This window comes from Lepidochelys kempii, chromosome 8 (genome assembly GCF_965140285.1).
Source record: "Lepidochelys kempii isolate rLepKem1 chromosome 8, rLepKem1.hap1, whole genome shotgun sequence".
Taxonomy (NCBI): domain Eukaryota; kingdom Metazoa; phylum Chordata; order Testudines; family Cheloniidae; genus Lepidochelys; species Lepidochelys kempii.
Window position 1 is genome coordinate 71367452 of NC_136387.1, and position 24879 is coordinate 71392330.

The following is a 24879-nucleotide window of genomic DNA, read 5'->3' on the forward strand; positions in this document are numbered from 1 at the left end:
GGCAGAATTAAAGTAGCACTGGCAACTATAAATCTGGCATCTCCTCACTTTCAATTGCTTTCACATGTCCCCAGTGGCCCAAGTCCCCTCTTGGGGCACCACAAGGGGTAGGGGCTGGCCCCCCAACAAAGCTTCTGCCTCCAGAAGCCCAACTCCCCTGCATTGCATCACATGGGGCTGCAGATCCCTCAACTCTGAGGTGAGGGGTGGGTGAGACAGACCGTACCAGAGGTAGGCTTTTTCTTTTCCAGCAACCATCCCCACATCCAGCACCCAGCCCTCCAGTTTGGAACAACAGCCTAGTCCTGTTGCCAGCTACTGCACTTAGCCATGTAGCCCAACTAGTAGCAGTCTGATATGGGTCCTAGGTAAGAAACCCAGTTCAGCTCTCTTCCTCCACCTGCTTCAGGTGCTCTGGTAGCTCCCAAGTCTTCCCAGTGCCGTGTTTGCTGATGCTCCACTTAGGTGCACTTGCAGAACAAGCTCCACTTGGAGAAGGGGAGCTTAAAAAGATGGAAGAGGAAGTTTGCCCAGGTGCCGGAGAGGCTGCTAGGGACTGCTAATGTGATCCAGTAGCAAGGGGAGCCCTGCCTGGGATTGTAGCTAGCTTCCCCTTTTCCTTCTGTCATGTTTTTTTTTTTTTTTTTTGGGGGGGGGGGGAAGCAAGGGCAAACAGACACTGGAAGCCTCATATAGGCAACAGGCTAGGGAGCACCACCAGGGACTACACTAGAGGGAATTGAACTCAACAGTGACCCTGTGAGTTAGCTGAACTCCTGCTGGGAACAGTGAGATTGCGCAGGAGTCGGGGCCTCCTGTTGGGGACCCAGGCAGAGCTGGCTAGCAGGGTAATTGCCCAGGCCCCACACCACAGGAGGCCCTCTGAAGCTATGTTGCTTGGGCTTTGGCTTCAGCCTGGGGCAGTGGGGCTCGGGCTTCAGCCTCCGTCCCGGGCTCCAGCGAGTCACTTAGTCTCACTGTGCCTTGGTTCTCCATATGTCAAATTGGAAAGGGAATCATATAAGTACTTCAGATAAACAGAAGCCTATCACATCATTCTTCCTTTCAGTAAGACATAATAAGCTCCAGTACATCCCCCTTCTGCACTAGCTTGCTTTTGCTAGTCACCCTTCACTGCAAAGAACGAACTGTGCTACCCTTTTATTGCAATCCTTCAACCTTTTCTACCTATTATTTGCTCATATAAATTAGCAATACTCATATCCTTTACAAAACAGTAATTTCTATCAGGATCACTGGTTGATCATTTGGACATTAAAAATAGTTTGGCTTGCCTGCTAATTTCCTGGCAATTCTAAAAACCTGTGTTATCTGGAGGAAGGCAGCACAGAGCTGTCAGTCAATAAGCAATTTAACACTTACTCCCCCATCTTCTTGACTGCACATAGCCTAAGCAAGGTCTCTGTAGCTGCAGAGTATACTAGAAAAGCAACTACCAAAACAAACAGAGCCATAACAAGAACCATTTAGAAAACCCATGGAGACAGATTGCTAGACGTGTCCTCAGTGAAGAAATAAGCTAAATCTGGGTCAGCCATCTTGTCTGCCCTACAATGCAGCTGCTCACATATTCTGAGGCAGTGAAGCAAAAGGAGCAAGATCTCAAAGTACACCAGAAATTAGATTAAAAATATAAAACCTGAAGTTCATTGCTGGAACCAAAATTAAGTTATTTATATTAAAGAACAAGCCTGAGAAGTGGCAAAACAGTAGCAGGAGCTTGGATACTGTTCTTCCCCTTGTTTGACAGCTATCTACTACCCACTGTCACTACCCTGCAGGAGGAACAACCCAATCATTCAGTCTTGATACTCATAGAAGAAATGCTCATGTCATCTGACTGACTGTTTTGAAACCAAATATTAGGATTTTATGCAGAATACAAGAGTGGCTTGAAAATAAAATTTCTAGACTAACTTGTACTTTTTGCACTACAATTAAATAGCTGTCTGGGTTGGTAAATGATTCTTGAATTGAAAGTAATTAAGTTTTCAATCACAATTCTCTCTCAAAGCATAAAACTATCAGCTGATTTTTACATTATAGGATTGTTCTTGTTTGCAATATGCAAAATGGCACTGCATCAGTTTAGTATATGACACAGTGGGCCTGGTTTTCAATCTAGGCCTTAAACAGGCCTCTGGTTTGCACCTACAATTTTGCACAAGCTGTTATTTACACACCTAGGTATTTGACTGTCTCCCCAAATCAGGTACTTAAGATTTCCAAGTAACATCAATTGCACCCTCAAATTTATTACCAACTGCAAACATAAGAAAGCTGATCAAGCTTTCACAATCTTATCTAGTGTCAAAGGAGGAGATCTTACAGTCATTTTGTTAGAAACTATTTAAGACAGACATTTTCCCATTAAAGTCATAGGATGGGCTTTTCAAAAGCACTCAGTATTGGCCTAACTCTGCTCCCACTGAAGTCAACAGGGACTCTTACCAATTATTTCAATGGGAGCAGTTAGGCTGATGTCAAGTGCTTTTGAAATGCCCAAAAATATTGTCTAAAACAAAATGAAAGCCTACCAAGGAAATAAGTCCAAAAGTACATTTTTAAGGTCATTCCTTAAAAGTGATAAACACGAACTATTGTAACACTGATGCTGCTGCAGACAAAGGTAGCTAGAAGCTGCTGGGTGACACTTGGCCAGGCTCACAAGGTAAACAGATTGACACTAAAATGTGGAAGTCTAAAGGAATAAATGGCAGTCTTACAATGATAAAGTCACTAACTTACAGCTTTATTGCCAAATGTCAAACTCTGGCCCCTTGTTAGGGAGAAGCAACAAGCATGGAGATGCCCCACCAGTTCTGGTGATAAAAGCTCAATTAGCTTCACCAGAAGGGCACGATCCCTCCAAAACAAAAACAAACAATGCACGTTTAAAAAAAAAAAAAAAAAGCATAAACAAGGACAGGTTTGACCATCCTAACTACCTCTTCTAGGGCACTTCCGCAGCTGTATCAATTCTTATTTCCTGTGCAGTGCATGAACAAATTTTTTTAGAATCGGTCAGGAAGTGTACAGCCCCAAACCATGGCTTTTCAGGGCTTATTTTTGTCAGGGGAACTCCTAATTTTTAGTCAGAATAGGGTCCTTAGTGATAAAATTTAACATTCAGGAAGATTTACATACTTACCAGATCCTTTTCTGCCTTTTTATTGGATAAAGCATCAACTTTGGAATCAAGCTCTGCCTGAATTTGGTCTCTTCTTTTCAAGACACCCTTTAAAACATTACGATGAAATAGATTGTATTTAATTGTAATAATCTGTTTACAAAGACATCTTGCAATCAAGAGTACTTAACACTTTAGAGATTATGCCTTCAATAGAATTCTCAGATTTAAAAGGTTTTACTTAGATAACTTTAAAGCATCTATTGTAGGTTTGTTTTTATTACCTCCATTTTTTTTTTTAAACTGAAAAATTGTTAGGAATCCTACCAAACCCAATGCTATGATAATCTGTCAGGCTATGTAGCTGTCAATTATAAAGAATTATACAGTAAGTCAGTCTATGAAATAGTCATATTATTTTAATCCATTACAAGAATCATGATTTAGAGAAGTCCCAATATTGGAAGTATTTTATTTGAATAAAAGCAATAGCATAAGAGAGAGGACTCAACTAAAATGATATACCAGATACTATAGGAAATATCAATGTAAGTCTGCTATTTATGTATTATGTACCACAGTCTGGTGGCAAAGGAAAAGGAAGATTATCTTCAGATAAAGAATTTTGATCATCAGCTAAATCTATCAATGTTAGCAAGCCCACTTTTATTTAAGGTTAAGGCTAATTCAATAGATTTGATTCTTAGTAGAATGGCAAAAAACTAACATAAAAAAGGCAGGGAATATTGTCATAATTACTGGTCCTGTAGTCTGACAAGTTATATTCCAAACTGCTGTGGATTTGCTGTGTAACATCAAGTCAGTCAGTGAAAAGGTCTGTGTCTCAGTTTCCCCATCTGAAATTAAACTTCTCTCATAGAACTATTGTGAAGCTTGTGTCTTTTTAAGAGGACTCAGAAGAAAGATAGTATGTAACTATAAATTCAAAAACTCTTTGATAATCTTTTATTTTACCTTGTCCCAACAACTTTTACTCTTTAATTTAGGTATGCTTAGAGATTTACAGTATTCATATTTAGTACAGTTCATGTTGAACAGTATGGGGCATAACCAGTCCTAGTTAGAAGTTTATTTTACATTATGCTAGTTGCCAAAACGTTAATGTTGAAGAGGAAATACACTGCCACCCTGACTGGTACACATTGATAAATCATTCTCAATAAGATAGCCTTTAAAAAGGTATCTTTTGAAACAGACATTACACAGAATTTTTAGTAACAGTATTTGGTCAATTATAAGTAATACAACTATAGTACATACTTATAACAAAACTTGCCATTCGGTACCTTAAAGTATCTCCTGTCTGATTACAAATATAAAATATAAGGTTATAAGAGTAAAATTGAAACAAGAAATGGGTTAATATTCTTTTGTGTATTTTTTTCCCTTTTACTTCCTCTTTTATCCTATATAGAACTACAGGAGAAACTATTAGAAATTCTCTGTTTGTCCGCCATTATAACAAATATCTATTCTAATTCCAAGGTAAAACTAATAATTTCAGTACTAATATGTGTATTATGTGTTCTTATTCACCAAGACAAAGTAAAGGTTTTCCTAGTTGTCTCCCACCAATGGCAGAATCTGTAAGAGAAACTGTTAGAAGGGCCTTGAATGGAACAGAATGCACAGTACTAGGCCCTGGCATAACATCTGCATGTCCATATGGCAGATGCATATCTATTAAAGAGGTTCATTGCTATTCTGGAAAAGTGAAGTCAGGATCTTAAGGTTTAGAAAGATCTCAAAGGAGGGAAAAACCTTGCCTTACCTTGTGTATCAGTCTCCATTCCTAGATGAGTCAATATTTTGACAGAGTGAAGACAGTTCTTCTGTATTAATCTTCATCATGAGTTGTAGTTCCTTGAACCCTTCTACAGTAAGGACAACTATTCTCTCCACTAGCATGTAAACCTTTCCTAAGGTGCGACAATTTCCAGGGAAAGGGACACACAACCCCTCAACCATTAATGTTGCTGTTATGGGGAGCTAGCTGCAGGAGGAAACTGGAGAGGAATCGCCACAGCGAAAGAAATCATCTTTTTGAGACTGGATACATCTTACCTGATTAATAGGGAAGCCGGGGGGGGGGGGGGGAGGGAGGGGAGGGGGAGGATTTGGTGCAAGAGGGCAGCCATTCTAAGGAAAATTATTCTTGCTTTAAAAAAAAAAAAAAAGCTTTTTTCCACTTTAACTCATTTGTTATGTTCTCAATTAGCAGCAGAAAGAAACTGTAGCCCTCAAAGAGTTAATGCAGTGACTGCAAAATCAATTACATATAAAGCAGATTCTCTCTTCAAAGGTCACTTAATACACTGGTGTAAGCAACCTTTATGGTCTTACCGTTAATATTTCACTGTAGAGAACATATTCATGTAGAACAGGCAGCAAGTTTTCTGATAGTCCTGCCATCCGATTCTCAGTAGCTTTGCAGCACTTGTCAATGCAGCTGGCAACACCTTTTAATGAATCTACTAGATCTTCTTCTGATGCACACCAAAGAGTATGGATTGGACCATATTCCTTCATTTCACAATAATACCCTTAATACGAAGATTAGTGCATATTAGTACTCAAGTCAATGATAGATGCAAAGCACAGAAACTGAGGCTAGTTTCAAAATCTGGCCAAATGATCCTCAAAAAGATGTTGTTACAGGAAAAAAAGCTCTCTTCTTTTTTGTTGTTATTTTTGGTCAATGGAAATATCTCAAACTTGTACTCATTAAGCTATTACCAACATATTGCTAAAAAAAAAATCAGTGAAAAATGATCTTTTTGAAATAATTGTATATGCACAATAGGTTCAGTGTGTGCGCTTAAGTTCATTCCAGTTCTGGAGTTGTCAAGGTTCCTCCCACACTCTGAACTCTAGGGTACAGATGTGGGGACCTGCATGAAAACCTCCTAAGCTTACTTTTACCAGCTTAGGTTAAAACTTCCCCAAGGTACAAATTAATTTTATCCTTTGTCCTTGGAATATCCACTGCCACCACCAAACTCTAACTGGGTTTACTGGGAAACGTAGTTTGGACACGTCTTCCCCCCAAAATCCTCCCAACCCTTTCACCCCACTTCCTGGGAAAGGTTTGGTAAAAATTCTCACCAATTTGCATAGGTGACCACAGACCCAAACCCTTGGATCTGAGAACAATGAAAAAGCATTCAGTTTTCTTACAAGAAGACTTTTAATAGAAATAGGAGTAAAGGAATCACCCCTGTAAAATCAGGATGGTAGGTACCTTACAGGGTAAGGTATTAGATTCAAAACAGAGAATCCCTCTAGGCAAAACCTTAAGTTACAAAAAAGACACACAGACAGAAATAGTTATTCTATTCAGCACAATTCTTTTCTCAGCCATTTAAAGAAATCATAATCTAACACACACCTAGCTAGGTTACTTACTAAAGTTCTAAGACTCCATTCCTGGTCTATCCCCAGCAAAAGCAGCATACCAACAGACACAGACCTTTTTGTTTCTCTCCCTCCTCCCAGCTTTTGAAAGTATCTTGTCTCCTCATTGGTCATTTTGGTCAGGTGCCAGCGAGGTTACCTTTAGCTTCTTAACCCTTTACAGGTGAGATGATTTTTCCTCTGGCCAGGAGGGATTTTAAAGGGGTTTACCCTTCCCTTTACATTTATGACAGAAGTACTGCTTTATTACTACCACTCTGGAAGTATTTTTAAGTACTGGAAATCTCTTCAGAAAACAATCATTAGCTCTGTAGCTCAATATAACTTTGTAATTGTGGCCACGGTATTCTCTCAGAAAAAGTAAGGTCCAGACACTGCCACTTTTATAGACCTTTACTCTGTAGCAGTCTCATTAATTTCAGTAAGGCACTAAAGATGAGGGAGGCAGAATATGGCCCTATACTGTGTGTTCACATTAGCAATGTTCATGTGTTATGGGCCAAGGTAAATTGAAGTGGCTATGATGTTGGATCAAGTCCACACTGCTCTAATGTGTCTTTCTAATTTAATTCTGACTGTTGAGGTTTTCACAGTCCCTCCGCTTTTTCTGCCCTCTACAGCTTGGTCACAGTTGACTTTATACTGAAGAAACATCCAACAGAAAGACACATGAAGTAGTGTATGCAGAGAGGGATGCTTGTTTTGAGTTTAGTTGGTCTAAAAAGCCTCTGGAAACTTAATGGAAAATCCCAGATTGGGTTACAACTAGCAGGAAGCATCACTGCTTGACGAATGGTTCACTGCTGAGACAAAATCAGCTTTGCACATGACAAGTGTTCTGCAGGTTACTGCTGGGAAAGGCTAGACGTAAACATCTGGCAGCACTTGAGAGTGAATAAAACTCTAGGAAGCTTTACCACCAGTATTTTGGTGCTGGTGCTTTAAATGTATACCCAGGAACTTCTCTTCACTATATACCAACTACTCCTAGTGGAATGAACTGCTAAGACAAAAAAAAAAATCCCTTTGAGCAATATGTATTTCTTTTATGCAAGGAACGCCCAATTTAGTCAGGGCATGCAGAGATCTGGACTGACAGAGTAAGCTAAAGGAAACAAAGCCTTGGTTATTATGGAACACAGCGCAGCATTTCAAAGTATTTTTACATGCAAGAGAAAACCCTAAAGTATTGACCAGTGAGATTTTTAAAACACAGGATCAGCGTCAGATCAGATTCAAGCTCAGAAAAGTAAATATATAATTTAAAGATTCAAGTAAGTACATTCCATTCAGAACAAACTTTTCTTGAAAATCAAGGAAATTTCTAACAAGAGCATGAAGTTCAAACAAACCCATCTGACAGATGTTATGACCAACAAGAAAGGTAATATTTTTTTAAAAGAAGAAAGAGAAGAATGAGGGGGGATTTGATAGCTGCTTTCAACTACCTGAGAGGTGGTTCCAGAGAGGATGGTTCTAGACTATTCTCAGTGGTAGAAGAGGACAGGACAAGGAGTAATGGTCTCAAGTTGCAGTGGGGGAGGTTTAGGTTGGATATTAGGAAAAACTTTTTCACTAGGAGGGTGGTGAAACACTGGAATGTGTTACCTAGGGAGGTGGTGGAATCTCCTTCCTTAGAAGTTTTTAAGGTCAGGCTTGACAAAGCCCTGGCTGGGATGATTTAATTGGAGATTGGTCCTGCTTTGAGCAGGGGGTTGGACTAGCTGACCTCCTGAGGTCCCTTCCAACCCTGATATTCTATGATTCTCTTTCATGTGACACCGAATAAAGATGTACAATCAACCAAAAGAACAGATGTGATAGCATTACATGTTGAGATTTAAGAAGGCATGTCAAATAAATAGAACTTCAACTGTGTTGGCTAAGACAGACAGACAGACAGACAATCAGTACTTACAACAACACTTTACAGAATACAGAAAGAAAAGTATACTTTACCAAACCTTCCAACTGGTGAAGAGTTGGGAGCTTGTTCACTTCCAATTAACTTCCCAATATTCATTACTTACATATTGGTTTAGGGCAAACAAAATTCCTTTGTCGGAGGGAAGGAAAAGCAACTTTCCCACAACTTATTCCACTGTGTTCAGTTTTTGACATTTTTATTTGCCTAATTATTTACTATGTCATGTTACATGACTAATAAGCTAAAGGAATTTCTAACGCAATCATATTACTAACACCTGGTGACAATAAGCAATTCCTAATGAGTTACAAATATACTTCAATGGATCATTCATAAATCACATAAAAATCTGCAGCAAATATTCCTTATTAATCACAGAACATATTTAGATTGTAAGCACCCTTCATCAATTACACCATATTGTTAATCACAACACACCTACAGTAACAGACATCCTTTGATAGCCATCAGGGATCCCTTCCTTAACATCTCAACATTTTCTTTGTTGATTCTATACCGGGGTCGGCAACCTTTCAGAAGTGGTGTCTGCCAGCCTGGGATTCCGTTCACCTAGGCCAACAGTAGGCTGAGCGGGGCCTGCAGCCGAGACCCCAGCTGGGAAGGGGCCAGCAGCCAGAACACCAGACCGGCAGCGGGGGGCAGGGCGGAGAAGAGCAGGCTGGGGAGGGTAGGATTTTTAATGGCATACTGCTACCTCCTGGGGTCCCGGCCACCGGCCCCACTCAGCCCGCTGCCGGCCTGGGTTTGGCAGCGGGCTGAGCGGCGCCGGCATCTGGGACCTGGCAGGCAGCAGGGGGCCATTACAGATCAGCTTGCGTGCAGTCTCTGGCACAGGTGCCATTGGTTGCTGACCGCTGGTCTATACGCTCCAGTATTTGGCTACACACACAGACTAAGGTTCAAAATAAGTACAAAGAACTTCTCAGTTTGACAGGTACAGAACACTACATTTGTAGATACAAAAAACTTTATATACGAAAGGGATTCTGGTTAACAGATATAAGAATTTGTAGGGGTTTGAATATCTACAAACAACTGGAATTCATAGTGTGATTGTCATTAGGAAATAAGTGTTTATATTTCCCTTTAAGTAGTAGTCATCTGTACACAACAAAAAGCATTCATAGTGTTCTTCCAATTAGTATGGTGAAAAACCAGCCAAACTTCTAGGTTTTCTTAGTTTTCAGTTTCTTGTCAGCATAGTTAAACTACCGTCCCTATTAATATATTATTTATGCTGATTATGTCCGAGGAAGTTCCAGGTATGACTCAGTAACAAGGAAGAGAAAGGTGAGGTTATCAGCAAGTTATTTTCCTTCTCTCGAGAGATAAGCATGCTACCTCTGCAGTCATCCTAACTTCAAACCAATGAAGAAGGCTGCCAGATGTGGACCTCTAATCCCCACATAGTTGCACACTGATCTGCCAATACGCCGAGGATTAGCCGTTGAAGGAAAAGAAGTTTCTTGTTCTCCATTTCTCTTGCTAGAAAGCAGCAATTTGTGCAGAACAGTGAAAGCAAACTAACTTTTCACAGTAATTTACTTGTTCAATATATTACTTTCTGAAGTCAATAAAACAAGCTTGTGTTCATTATTTCTACTTACCCCTTTCTTCCTTGTAAATTCTTTGGGATATTCTGTCTATCAAGTTTATTTTCTGATTAAATGTTTCCATATAGTCATTTATATCTGTAAACATATGAGGACGATTTTTAACTCCTACTCCTCTTACTGAGGATGCTACAGCTCTTACAGTTTGTCCCATTCTGCTAAACAAGCCAGGGCCCTGCTTCTTGTGAGATGAAAGTTCCTGCAAGAACAACATACCCTTGTAAATATTTTAATGTTTTCTACCCATGGTTTAGAATTAAAGCAAAACAAATAAACAATAAAACTACACAGGCATTTATAAAACAAACTACTTTAGGTTTTCATTTGCTGCCTAGATCTTATTGTAAAGTTATTAAATATGTAGCAATAAGACTCTCTTTCCCCGCCATCCCTTTACTAATTTTCCTTTTTACATTTTGATTGAAGGTTGCATGGTCAAGGACAACCATTCTGTGTCATAGGCTAGCCATGCTCTGCTGAAGCAGGGAGCATGCAGGAAGGGAAGGATTAAGACCATACAAGCCTCTTCCCCTTTCAGTCTTAAAGCAGAGTCAGCCAGTATGCAGACTTTTGGGAAAGAAAACAGAGGGAAGCATGTGCAGAGAGAAGTCATCCATTGGGGAAAATTATGTTCTTACTGTGGAAAGCAGCCTCTCCCCTCCCCTCCCCGCCTCCGTTTCCTTTCCCTGCACTTCTATAAACTGCTAGTGAAACATTTGGTTAAGTTCAGAACTATGCTCTTTGGAAGACAAAATTCTTGCTTTCTTTTCCAGTGAATACATTCTGCACAGCTACAGTGGGAAATTAAATGGTGGTTTATTGGCTGCATTGTCAATGAACAGATTATTACTATTATTTTTAAAGAATAAGGGCAAAAAGAGAGAAATATCAAAACAAAATAATTTAAAATCACATGCATTATATAATCTTAGGCATTTACATGGGATAGCAAGAACAGCCAGGATTAGAAGAGTGAGAATAGGAGTTTTGGAAGGGATACTAACCCTCATGCTTCAGAGCATAGAAGACAAACTCTGATGGGTATCAGAAAGAAATTTTTCCTATGGGCAAGTTATTCAATAGCTGTCTACTGCAGAATTCCTTGCACCTTCCTATGATGCTTCTATAACTAGCCATGGTTGGTAGGAAGATATTGAACTATGCAGGCCCCTAGTAAGGCAGTTCATAATTTCTTATAACTATAAATCAGGAGATTTTTTTTTTTTTTTTTTACCCAGGCTTGTGCAGTAAGAAATATTTTGAAGTCTTCATTAAAAGTCAAAGTTGGATGCTCAGCAATTCGGTTCAAAAATTTATGCAATGCTTTCCTTCGAGTCTCAATGAATTCATCACTAAATCGTTCCACCATTCCTTTCATTATAAATTTTTCAGGCAATGGCTGAGGGGGAAAATAAATAAACAAAACATTGTATAACTTTGCATATTACATATATTACAAGTAGTCCTACTACCCAGGAGATGGTAGACACATTCTTGTACAATTCACTACACAGAAAAACTATAAAATTAACACAGTAAACACAGTGTTTCAATCTGATTCTAGCAATAGATAATGCATCAGAATAGATATAAAATCAAGAGAAAGGAAATGAACGGAGAATAGGTTAAGAAAAAGCGAAATGCCCTTATTTTTCTCTGAATTTTGCACATACACATAAAAGATTAATCAAACTACATTAGCTTCTTAATGGTTGGTAGAACCCAGAACCCTGAAAGAGACTTCTCCAAAGCTCACTACAAATAAATTTAAAACAAAAAACCAAATGCAACACAAAAATCTAGCAAGCCTACAGGAATAATCAGTGTTGGATGTGCTTCCTCAAGTCTGCTCTTCAACCAAAGGAAATCTTGATATCGTCTTCGAACTTCATATTCACTGGAGTCAAACTCACCACGAGAGGTCTGAAAATCATAACCACAAAATTAAGATGGAAAAATCTAAAAGTATGTCTGCACTGCAGGTGGAAGGTGAGATTCCCAGCTTAGGTAGACAGATATACACTGACTCTGCTCGAGCCAGCATGCCAAAAACAGCAGTGTAGTGGGGACAGCACAGGAGCTGGAGCTAGCCTGAGTACCAACCCACCCAGGCTCCCTAGATACATACTTTGGGAGCTAGCTTGAGCCACCACTTGTGCTACCCCAACTACCTGGCTATTTTTAGCACACTTGCTCAAGCAGCACTATGCATGACTGTCTACCTCCCAGCTGCAACAGACATATACCCTAAGAGGAGTACTAAACATATATAATAGTGTAGATTGACCATTTTGGAATAAAAATGAGATCTCTGAGGGAAAATAGTTAATGTCATTCAGAACTTACCAATTACAATTTTTAGTAAGGTGATCTAACCTAGTAAGAGATGAAACAAAGTGAACTTCTACTGTGAAAAAAAAGCAAGTGCCCAACTGTGCATAAGAAATGTCTTATAAGAATTGATCTAGTACAATTTTTTCCAAGGGGTTTCAATCATTACTTTAATGTGAGATTTTCCTTCCAGTTAAGATAGACGTGTTCTAAATTTAGGTTGGTCTCTTTAAAGTGATGACAAATCTGAGTTTAAGAAATGCCCATGTTGTAGTATTTGAATAAACTGAAAATAATTGAAGCATGTCCCTGATATCAGCTGCTATCAATCACCTAGCCACATGTTTCAGCCATGAAAACCCTGTCATTTCATACAGACCCTGGGTGCCCTGCCATTTCATATAGACTATGGCCCGCAGTCCGTAGGCAGCTCTCCAGAGCATTTCATAGATACCACAATATACTAATGGCCGATGATAAAATACTAATGAATCATGTTTACACCATTTGAGTTTACACAGGTGTGTAAATAGACAATACTGTACATACGAAACAAGCTGAACTTAAAATATAAATCAATACAGGTGACTTTAAATCTTATTAAAATATGTAGAATCTGTTTGGTCCACACAAGGTTGTTCTTAGATTTATGTGGCCCTCCTGTGTAATAAGTTTCGGCAGCACTGAAACTACATATACATCAGGATTTAATGGTTTACACTACCAGTCACCAACTTTAGTTTTGTACCCACCAGTAGAACCTTAAACTTTAGCAAACTACAGTGCTGCCAACTCTAATGATTTAATCCAGTCTCATGATATTGGTAAAAAGAAAAGGAGTACTTGTGGCATCTTAGAGACTAACAAAGATATTTAAGCATAAGCTTTCGTGAGCTACAGCTCACTTCTCACGAAAGCTTATGCTCAAATATCTTTGTTAGTCTCTAAGGTGCCACAAGTACTCCTTTTCTTTTTGCGAATACAGACTAACATGGCTGCTACTCTGAAACACGATATTGGTGGGTTTTTTGTTCGTTTGGGTTTTTAGTGGGAGGAGACTAAAACAAGCCCCAGCTCCTGGAGCCAAGTAATTACAAGCATATATGAGTTTTCATTTTAAAAAAAGTTCCTAGTCATTGTGGTTGCAAAGAAAAGCTTTAGAACATGACTCAAGTGAATTTTAAGGGCTCAGAAACTAGAATGCAAATAAAAAGAACCTCCCCACCCAATTTTACTTAATCTTGTAATTTTTGAGCAAACCTCTGATTAACTGAGACCTGATTCATGATTTCTGAATGCTTAGGGTTGACAGAGCTGTTGTATCATCATGAATTTATACTTCAAATTAAATCACGGATAGGAGAGAAGGCAGAAAACATCCCTCCCCTTCCTCATCATTCTCCCCTCTTCCTACAAAAACCCTATTCCTCCTGCATAAACAAAGGGAACATTTTCATTTGAAAATTTGTTGTAAGTTAACCTTCTGCAAAAAAAAAGGTCAGAGTAAAATAAATGAATATAGCAGGTCTCAAAATGTAGGCTGTGAAGTTAAGGTTGCCAGACGTCTGGTTTTCGACCAGAACGCCCAGTCAGAAAAGGATCCTGGCAGCTCCGGTCAGCACCGCTGACCTGGCTGTTTGAAGTCTGGGCAGCAGGGCTAAGGCAGGCTCCCTGTCTGCCCTGGCTCCTTGTGACTCCCAGAAGCGGCCAGCATTTCCCTCCAGCTCCCAGGCAGAGGTTCGGCCACAGGGGCTCTGCACGTTGCCCCTGCCCCTACTGCCGGCTCCACTCATCCCACTGGCCGCGCTTCTGCCTAGGAGTCAGAGACAAATGACGGCCACTTCTGGGAGCCATCTGAGGTAAGTGCCACCCGGAGCCTGCACCCTGAGCCCCCTCCCGCACCCAAACACCCTCCCAGAGCCTGCACCCCTCCTGTACTCCGAACCCTTCATCCCCAGCCCCACACCCTCAGCTGGAGCCCTCACCCCCCCACACACACACTCCAACCCCATTGCCTAGCCCAGAGGCCCCCCTGCACCCTCATTTCTGGCCCCATGCAGGAGTCTGCACACCCCACCCAGATACAGTACCCCCTCCCCTAGCCCAGAGCCCCCTCCCACACACCAAAATCCTCATTTCTGGTCCCACCCCAGAGCCCATACCCCCAGCCAGAGCCCTCCTGCACCCCAACCCTCTGCCCAGCCCAGTGAAAATGAGTGAGGGTCGGGGAGAGCAAGTGACAGAGGGAGAGGGATTTGAGTAAGTGGAGGCAGGGCCTCTGAGATGGGGCAGGGCCTCAGGCAAGGGTGTTCGGCTTTCTGCAATCGGAAAGTCGGCAACCCTATGTGCAATACTTGCTGATAATCCCCAGGGAACTGGCTGGTCTCATAATACTGGCTTTCCTCCACTCCAGCTGAGAAACTGAATTCAAAGACAGCTGAAAACACATTAAATAAATACTTTCCTAATATTACCTTTTCATTTAAGAAATTGCTGTAGCCATAACAAAAATGTTATTAACTGTGAATGGAAGGAGAACTTTTCTTTGTGCTAGCAAACAATCCAATTACAGGAAAGCAGAATTGAGAGGGGGTGTGGTGAGCAAGGTACCACATATTGACAACCAAGCATAACTCCACTTCTCTCTGGCCTACCCATGCTCGACAAATACTTATGCCAATATAGTACTTTTCAACTGCATCAGCCTTCCTCTTGTTTCATGTTCTTGTCAAGAGACACAACAGCAAATGCCAATTTCACACAAAAGACTGCTTTTGCAATCATTAAAATAACTTCAGCTATTCCTTAAATGATCTCTACAGCACTCAGTCATGCAAATATACACGAGTAACCTTAAAAGCGTTTTTTAGAATCTAACCCTGGGTTGGAAATAATTTGACTAAGCTGTTAACTCGCTGCAAAATCAGGATATAAAATTCTGAAATGTTAGAAAGGTTATTATTTGAAATCCTTTAAAACACTAACACTTGTATAGTTTTACTTTACACTTAAACTATCAGGACGATTAACAAACACTTACCTTTGTAACAACTCTATAGGTAACAAAAGTCTCAATGGCAGTAATGTGACTTTCAGGATCATCAACACTAATTAAGAGATCCCTTAATTCTGGCTCATCTTCAAACTTGTACTGGTTTATCATAGAAGAGGGGGATGTTGGTATCAAAGGACTGAATGAATTTGCCTCAGTCAGTGATGTATCCTATAGATAAATAAGACATTTGAAGAAATTCTTATTAACATATAAGGGTGCAGGTTTCAGACATCAAAAACAATAGCTCTGAAGCAGTGGTGGGCAACCAGTGGCCCGCACACAGCCCATCAGGGTAATCCGCTGGCGGGCCGTGAGATGGTTTGTTTACATTGCCCATTAGCAGACACAGCCACCCACAGCTCCCAGTGGCCTCGGTTTGCCGTTCCTGGCCAATGTGGTTGCCCACCACTGCTCTGAAGTGAACAGTTAAGATGGTAAAAGAGATAGCTGATAAAACTGCAAAAATATACCACAAACATCCATGTCATCCTCTTCTCCTTTTCAGTGCTCAATTCAATGAATGGTTAAAAAAGAAAAAAAGAACAAGACCGATGAGAGAAAAGCAGAACACTACACTTGACAACATCATGGATGGCTGAAAACAGAAGTCACCTACAAATACCCAAACCAGTTAAACCAAGCACCCACTATACTGTACAGGACACTTACCAACCTAATTAAAGTTGTTAGAGGCCAGTCACCCAGGATTTGAAATCTAAATTCTCTCTTGCAAACTGACCAAGATAGCTACCCTCTTTTCCTTTCAGATGTTTTATGAAATTATATCCCCTTGTAATTTAAAGATGTTTATTATTAAAGACCTTCAGTATAGTTTATAATTGAGGAATCCTTGACGATGCAGAATCAGCAGTATAAGAACTAAGTGTGGGGTTTTTTAAATCCAGTGGTAGTAAGGTTTATGAATTACAATTATATATACACATACACACACACCCAGGACAGAAAAAACAGCTCTCTCTGGAATGACGATAGTAGCTATTAAAAACCAGCATGCAGCTATGCTATGGTAAATAACAGTTTAGGACAAAGATGGAATGACACTATGCCCTAATAAAAAAAAATTCTCCCCAATTTTAGTTAGAAAAAGTTTTATTATTCAGAAAGATTTAAGGCAGAAAGTCAGGACTGATTTGTCTTATCCTTGCCAAAAGAAAAAAAAAAGTGCCATGCGTGTTTACAAGGTCACAGGTTGTCCGCTGGGACCTTAGTTTTAAGCCTCATCTGAGAGACAGCACTTCCAGTCACAAAATTACCTCCAACACAATACTAGGGCATCAGTTTAATAATGATTCAGAGAAAGGAGCACATCTACTAAATATCCCTTCCACCAAAATACAAGCCACACATGAGACTACACTTATGTTAAGAAATCAGACAATACTGATACAACAAACCTCACACTCATTCAATGCTCAAACCAAACCATCAAGGTTTATGAGGTTCTTACAGCAAAAGGGAAGCATCTAGTCCATATTTCTGAAGTTAGATGTACACTGAGCACCTTTCTTCAGAAAGTGATAAGGGTATAAAAAAAAAAATCACATTTACCACTTCCGTTGTCCGGCTATACAGGAAGACAAACAGGAGACAACAAGATGTGGTTTAATTGGGCCACAACTTTATTTCTAAATGCTAGGGAGTAACCAGCAGATAAAAGCACACAGTGCAGGTAATTCTAAAATCAATCTACCTACATCGGGGGGTGGGGGTGCGCTGCCAGCCCTCCTCCTTTACTCATCCTAATCCCCAGCCCACCCACTACCGGGACCTTGCTACTCCCACCCCGCAAATGAGGGCTAAGGGGGGCTATAAAGAAGGGGATTAGCTCCCTGCTGTACCAGTCATAGGAGTCCTGAACCCCCATTTCCATTCTTTTAAAGAATGCCACCCTTAAATCCTTTCCCAATTCATTCTATCTGATCACTTTATCCCTTCCCTATGGAAAACCTGCACTGGACATCTACCACAAGGAGGCACCAGCAATTAGCTTGGCTGCCTCCCCGCATGCAACAATAATACCCTCTTTGATATCAGCCAAACAGTGTCAGCTCCCAAGTCTGACAGGTGGACCCCATCCTCCTGCTGCAGCAAGTCATTCTGGCCATCCAACCCTTAGGTTCCTGGGTTACTGTTTTTGTTGTGTGGTTGCTGGTGATTATTTGCTTCAGGGTGGGGGACTGCCTGTAAGCAAGGACTGGCCTGTCTCCCAAGACCTGTGAGAGTGATGGGTCATCCTTCAGGATAGGTTGTAGATCCTAGATGATGCATTGGAGAGGTTTTAGTTGGGGGCTGAAGGTGATGGCTAGTGGTGTTCTGTTATTTTCTTTGTTGGGCTTGTCCTGTAGTAGGTAACTTCTGGGTGCCCTTCTGGCTCTGTCAATCTGTTTCTTCACTTCAGCAAGTCACACTCACAGATCTTGGGAGACAGGCCAGTCCTTGCTTACAGACAGCCCCTCAACCTGAAGCAAATACTCACCAGCAACCACACACCACACAACAAAAACACTAACCCAGGAACCTATCTTTGCAACAAAGCCCGTTGCCAATTGTGTCCACATATCTATTCAGGGGACACCATCATACAGCCTAATCACATCAGCCACAACGTAAGAGGCTCGTTCACCTGCACATCTACCAATGTGATATATGCTATCATGCGCCAGCAATGCCCCTCTGCCACGTACATTGGCCAAACCGGACAGTCTATACATAAAAGAATAAATGGACACAAATCAGCCGTCAAGAATTATAACATTCAAAAACCAGTCAGAGAACACTTCAATCTCTCTGGTCACTCGATTACAGACCTAAAAGTGGCAATTCTTCAACAAAAAACTTCAAAAACAGACTCCAACAAGAGACTGCTGAATTGGAATTAATTTGCAAACTGGACACCATTAACTTAGGCTTCAATAAAAACTGGGAGTGGATGTTTCCCCATGTTTATTCCCCCCCCCCCCCAACTACTGTTCCTCACATGTTCTTGTGAACTGCTGGAAATGGCCCACTTTGATTATCAGTACAAAAGGTTTTTGTTGTTGTTGTTTTTCCTTCTCTCCTGCTGGTAATAGCTCACCTTACCTGATCACTCTCGTTACAGTGTGTATGGTAACACCCATTGTTTCATGTTCACTGTGTATATAAAATCTCCCCACGGTATTTTCCACTTAATGCATCCGATGAAGTGAGCTGTAGCTCACGAAAGCTTGTGCTCAAATAAACTTGTTAGTCTCGAAGGTGCCACAAGTACTCCTTTTCTTTTTGCGGATACAGACTAACACAGCTACTACTCTGAAACCTGAGTTTAACTGTGTGTCTCGTATAGTGATTTTACTGACTTTACCTAGTCTCTTTCCAGACATCCTTTTCTTTTCCTTTTCTTTTTTGCGAATACAGACTAACACGGCTGTTACTCTGAAATCTTTCCAGACAATTCTTCTTCATTGAAGAGCATACTGCCTTCAAAAGCATTCTATTTACTCTGGCACCTAATCAGCATTGGTTGGAAGTGTGGGGGAAGAAATAAGAGTTGTGTTTTTATAGTTGCATAACTCCATTTGGCTATGTATGGTAACTTACATTCAGAATGAAAGCCATTTCAAAATATGCTAGATCAGGACACTAGCACAAAATGGCCACGTGCTGACACAATTCAAGCCTTTTGGGGAGGGGAGAAGAGCACATCACCACAGAAAGGATTTGAGTAACCATGTAGTTGAAAGGGATGTTCAGTTTGTGGACCTAAAATTAGACAGCCAGCTGTGTTTTGGTTGGCAAGTTATGTTGTCATCACTCAGCCTACTTATAAAAGAACACAGGCAGACTATTCAAGTATGTAACAATTCTGCTGTAGGAATACAGAAGGAATATTACACATGTGAAAACTCTGTTGACTCACAGGAAAATAGGAAGGGTGAAGGGACAACAAAGTTATCCAGGATTATGAAACAAACAGCAACTTAGAGTTATTATTGTAGGGTAGTTTTAAAGTTAAAGTCATCGTCAATTTTGGTAGGCAAATATATCCTCCTTCAAAATCTAGTTTTCTTATTTCATCCTCCTAATGCTTTTTATTTCAGTTGACTCCCTAAAGTCTCTTTAAAGTCAGGTAGTACGATCACCCAAATATTACAACATATTGGAAATTGCACAGCAGATGTGCTTACAACAGGAGTGCAATCAGAGCCAAGCATCTGGAGCTTGCAGTCTGCCTCACACTACATGCCTGCGGATGTGGAGGGAAAAGAAGCTGCCATTAGAGGCCTCTGCAGATTAAGTGTTTGGGACTAGAGAAGCAAGAAAAAAAATCATCATCAGTGGCCTGACCAACTGTTCTACTAAAAAGGAGTGCTGGTGACAGGCTACTTAAATACCTGGCTTTGTCAATATCAGATGTTTTGGAGATTTGGAAGTTTTCAGTAGCCATTTCAGGTATAGGATTTGTATAGAGCCTATGGGAAACAAGTTCAGGAAGATATTGGCAATATGGAGGAAAATGTATGTAAACCAGTACTGGGGAGGTTAGGAGCAGGATTCACAAGGAAAAGTAAACATTGGCCTTGGCCTTTATGGTTTTACAGGTGTGACGTTATCTGATTAAAATATGACCATATAGATCATTATTGCAACCACTGTTCTATATTTGCAACAAATCTTGTACAAAATATGGAACGTAAGATGTCTGTGGAAAGGTTATGATTTGCTGAATATAATTATGCTATTTGTATACATGTATTATTTTTGCATTTGAAGTTATGAGTATTGGCTCTATACCTGTATTTCAAATGTTTGCTCCTTGGGTAACGCCCAGAAGGCGGTTAGCCAGCACATCTTGGAGGGACTATTCAAATTGAGTGGCCCATCAAAAGGGCACAACTCACAATGGACTATGGGAGACACCCATCTACACTGAGTAGACATTGCATCTGAAATATAGGTAATAACTTCCTGCAATGACTAAGCGAAATCAGGCATGCACAGACGACTTACCCATGTGACTCCAAACTCCCATCTTGTCATCTGTAATTTTCCACTAGCTGTGCTGAGGGCTTTGTTTGAAACAATGGGTTTCCCTCCACATGGCAGAAGATGTAAAAGTTCCTGGAAACCCCTCCATTTTGCCTCTTTTCTGCTCCAGCCTCTGGACCATGAATTTATATTAATGGAAACATTCTAACCAAGGAACTGAGGACCTTCCAGTGATTTGGAAGCAGCCAGAGACTTGACTTAAGCCAGCAGTTTATTCCATCACTGCTACAAGCCTGAACCAAGAACTTTGCAATTTTTGTATGTATTTGATTCCTTTAACCAATTTCAACTAATCTCGCCTTTTTATAAATAAACCTTTAGATACTAAAGGATTGGGATCAGTGTGATTTTGGGGTAAGATCTAAGTTATATGTTGACTTGGATGTGTGGCTGGTCCTTTGGGATCAGAACCACCTTTTATTTGAAGAGATTGGTTTTAAAGAACCACTCATCTCTAAGTCTAGTGTTTCTGGTGATAATACAAGGACCGGAATGAAAGGAAACTGCTTTTATGACTTTTTGTTAGTGTGGCAAAACAGAAGTTTACTTTTGTTGCTGGTTTGGTATATCCTATGGGGGATTAGCCACCAGTCTTGGGGTGTACCTGCTCTACTTCTCAGTAGTTTGTCCTGAATTTGACATCCTCAGCTGTGACCCACTGAGGCACAGTTGCAAAGGGAAATTACTGAAGCCATAATTTTGGGGAAGAAGCACAGAACACTAGGTTTTTTCATGATGTATGGGTAAGGGGCTGGTGCTTCTGGCCTTTAGGGGTGAAGAAAGAAGCAGGTTCCGATCCTGAAAGGGAGGGGGAAAAATCAGTTCCTGTGCACTAAATATATAAAAATAGAGCGTGAGAGAAAAGAGCATTTTAACACCCACATCGATGAAGATACAGCTATAAATGAAATACTGTTCCTTGTAGAGGAGTAAGAGAGCATACAGGTTTTTCAAGATGCATGTGAATTAGTGATCATACCATACCACATTTCGCCTCTGATCCACCCCAAGTAATCAAAGACAAACTGGAGAAGCAAGCTGTATAAACAGAAAATGAATTTACTTTGTATGTCAGTTTGAAGCTTAGTCAACTTCAGAAACGAGCTGAACGTTGCCAATTTGTGACTTTGCAGTACTTTCTCTTTTTAATGTTTTCTTCCTTGTTACTGTACAAACAGAGGAATACTGATTAAAGCCCTGATCTGACACAGATGTCCCAATAAATAGGTGCATCCACTTGTACGAGCGGGGCGTAAATGCTATCTAAAATACTAGTCACACCATGACTTGTTAGTTTCACTGATTATTCAGGTTAACTGATGATGTGAGGCTTGATATTCTTATTATTTGTAAAGTTAACCTATATCTAACTTAAAGATGCATTTTCTCGCTAAAGGCCCTGTCATTTCTTTGCCATATTTTCTCAAGGCTTATCTCACTATTCAGATTGTTAAAGTAGCACAAAGACTATTGGTATTTTTTCAAGAATATAAATGTTTGTAGGTTATAGACATGGTGGTCTCTATGTGGCAATCCATCAAGATTTTATTTGTTCACAGCTTTCTGCAGGACGGGACACTTAGAAGAATATGGTTTCAAGTCAGTCCCTTTAAAAAGCCACCAAATTAACAAGCAATTTATGTTAAGAAAGAATTGAATGTCAATAAGGAGAAATATTATGCATACATAAAACTGATTAACATCACAGTTAAACATATGACTATTGACAAATGCGATGTCTATGCTAGTTAACTGCTCAGAGATGTCTTGCTTTATTATTTCCTTAGATTACAGTGTGTAACATTTGAAAAACTATATTTTTTGTAAATAATTTTTACCAAGACATCCAATTCTAAAGACTTATTGCTGTTTCTTACTACAGCCATTTAACTTGATAGTTGTCACTGATAAAAGTTTTGCAAAAATTTTCAGAGGTAGATGTTTTTCTGAATTCCAAATAAGAATCCTTAATTTCTTTGCATTTCCATCATATACCTTTCACAAAAATCACCTCAAATAGACAAGGTTACTCAGTTCCACATTGTGTATTTACATGAAGAGTATCACACTCCTACAGAAAAATCTTGAATATGTACATGGGGTAGATCTTCAGCAGCTTTAAATTGTCAGAGATGCTTGATTTACTTCAGCAAATTTATGGCAGTTTACGCCAGTTGAGGATCTGCTAAGAACTCAGGTGGAAAATTAAACGGTTGGGTTCAGTTTATAGATGACTGTTCCAACAACTAGTGAAGTGTAGTGCAAGTTTCAATACATAAGAGTATTTCCTGTCTCAATGTAAATTTCACACTATTTGATAAAATAGATCACTCCCCAGAACAGACAGTCGGAACTGAATAGATTTTCCAAGCTCTCACAGAGATCTGTGGCTGACAGAGAAGATTTCTCCGAAGGCCAGGCTTAGTGAAGTTTTGAGAGGAGAACTTGGTCAAGAATCTGAGTTGGTCAATAACCAAAGTCCTGGCGGCTCTGGTGAAAGCTATGTCATCCTATTATAACGTGGAACACAACTGACAGTATGGAGTATCACGTGTATCATGAAATTCAAGAAAGCAGAGGATGAAGGGAAACTGAAGACAACACTTTGATTTGACTTTACCTGACAAGTTGCCCTCTCTGGAACAAGTTTCAGCACTCTTTTTAACCATCGTAACAGAGGTTAATGTAAAAAAGAACAAGTCCTGCACCTTGAATATTACACAATGCCCAATCAGGCTGACAACACTGGGTGCTGGCCTTCGATATTCTCTCTCCAGATATTGGTCAAGGTTTCTATATTAAAGGGACTGAGACATGGCATGATTAGTAGCACGCTGTTCACTAATGCTCTCCAGCATGAAGAAGGCCACAAGCTCAGCTATCAGCAATTAAACACTTTCTGTCGGGAATTATGAGCACCAGGGTAGTAATTACTGGGCTAATGATGTAATTGAAAGGATTTAAGCAGAAGCAAGGGGAAGCTCAGAAGGAAAGCTCAGAGGGTGAGTCTGGGCTGCGGAGTGAGGACTGTGGGGAAGCCTCATCTTGCTGTAAGCCTACATTATACCGTGATATTTTGCAAGGGAAGAATAAATACACAAGTGGTGAAAAGGTAACAACCTGGCATCTGCGAGAAACCACAGGAACTGGTTATGCAGTCAAACACTGGGTAGTGACAGAGACGCCCTGTGACATGGACACTGTCAAGCTAAACATCCATGTGTTTTTTTACAAAATAAATGCTGTGTGTTTATATTCTGAGTAATATCTTTAGATTCTGAATTGTCAACTTTAATCTTTTTTCACCATTTAGCTATTTGGCCTATTTTCATTGCCTCAACTGAATTAAATGAAAAATGAAGTCAATTTCACTTTTAGATACTCATGTTTCAGCACAACACAACATTATTTAGGCTACAAACTCCACAGACTATATATAAAGGAAAAAAATCACAGCTACTTTGCAGCTAGTTATTTTTATTGGGAACATTTTATAGATTTTGGAACAGTAAGTTTTCCATAAGTTAAATCTGAAACCAAAATCTGCCTCATACTTACCCCTTTAACAGTAGGTATAGAACAAGTACAAGGTATAATTCAGGACCAGCCAGTTAACAACACAGGTAGCCTGAGAGACTGGAAACAAGCAGCAAGTTGATTTGAGAATCAAGTAAAAGGGCCTGATCCTGCAAAGATCTGTGCGTGCACAACACCCACTGGCTACAGTAGAAGTTGAGAGTATTAAAAACCTTGCAGGAGACTTTCACTACCACAGAAAATCAGATCCCAAATTTGCATCTTAAGTAAATGGTCTTCCTCACCTATAAACAAAAGCAGTAAGTGTAAATGTTCAAGACAAAAAAGGGATGCCATGCTTCCAAACATAGTGTGAAATGTTTTGTTTATAGAAATAGTTACCACTTTGCATACCTTTTAACAGCTGTTATGTTTTCTCTTTGATATAATTAGGGAATACATTTCTGCCACTTAGATTCTTAAAGTTTTTATTGCAATCTATATTTAAGGATAGCTATCCATATTCTATATCAAGTTTTTGATATAAGGTACCTTATCTCTTTGATAAGCAAGCAGCAGTATAACTGAACTAATTACAATGGACCAACAGGTATAGGGTATATCTACCCAGGGATAAAAGCTCTACGGCATGACTGTGGCTAGCCAGGGCCAGCTGACTCAGGCTCACAAAGTTCAGGCTGCAGGGCTAATAATAATTGCAACATTCGGGCTTGGGCTGGAGCCCGAGCTCTGGGACTCTCCACCCTTGCAGGGTCTTAGA

At 40.1% G+C, this 24879-nt stretch overlaps 1 protein-coding gene across 4 annotated transcripts in view; it reads right to left on the minus strand.

The window, feature by feature from the left end:
• SNX7 (sorting nexin 7) overlaps nt 1–24879 on the minus strand; it is a 61589-nt gene that overhangs the window by 30760 nt on the left and 5950 nt on the right. For 3 of the 4 annotated variants that reach the window (XM_073356954.2, XM_073356957.2, XM_073356956.2), the window contains exons 2-7: nt 15519–15701; nt 11960–12070; nt 11382–11546; nt 10142–10346; nt 5516–5715; nt 3173–3259 (exon numbers count right to left, since the gene is read on the minus strand). In XM_073356954.2, coding sequence (XP_073213055.2) covers nt 3173–3259; nt 5516–5715; nt 10142–10346; nt 11382–11546; nt 11960–12070; nt 15519–15701 — 951 coding nt within the window. The remainder of the gene's footprint in view (nt 1–3172; nt 3260–5515; nt 5716–10141; nt 10347–11381; nt 11547–11959; nt 12071–15518; nt 15702–24879) is intronic. The other variant, XM_073356955.2, reaches the window with a different exon arrangement.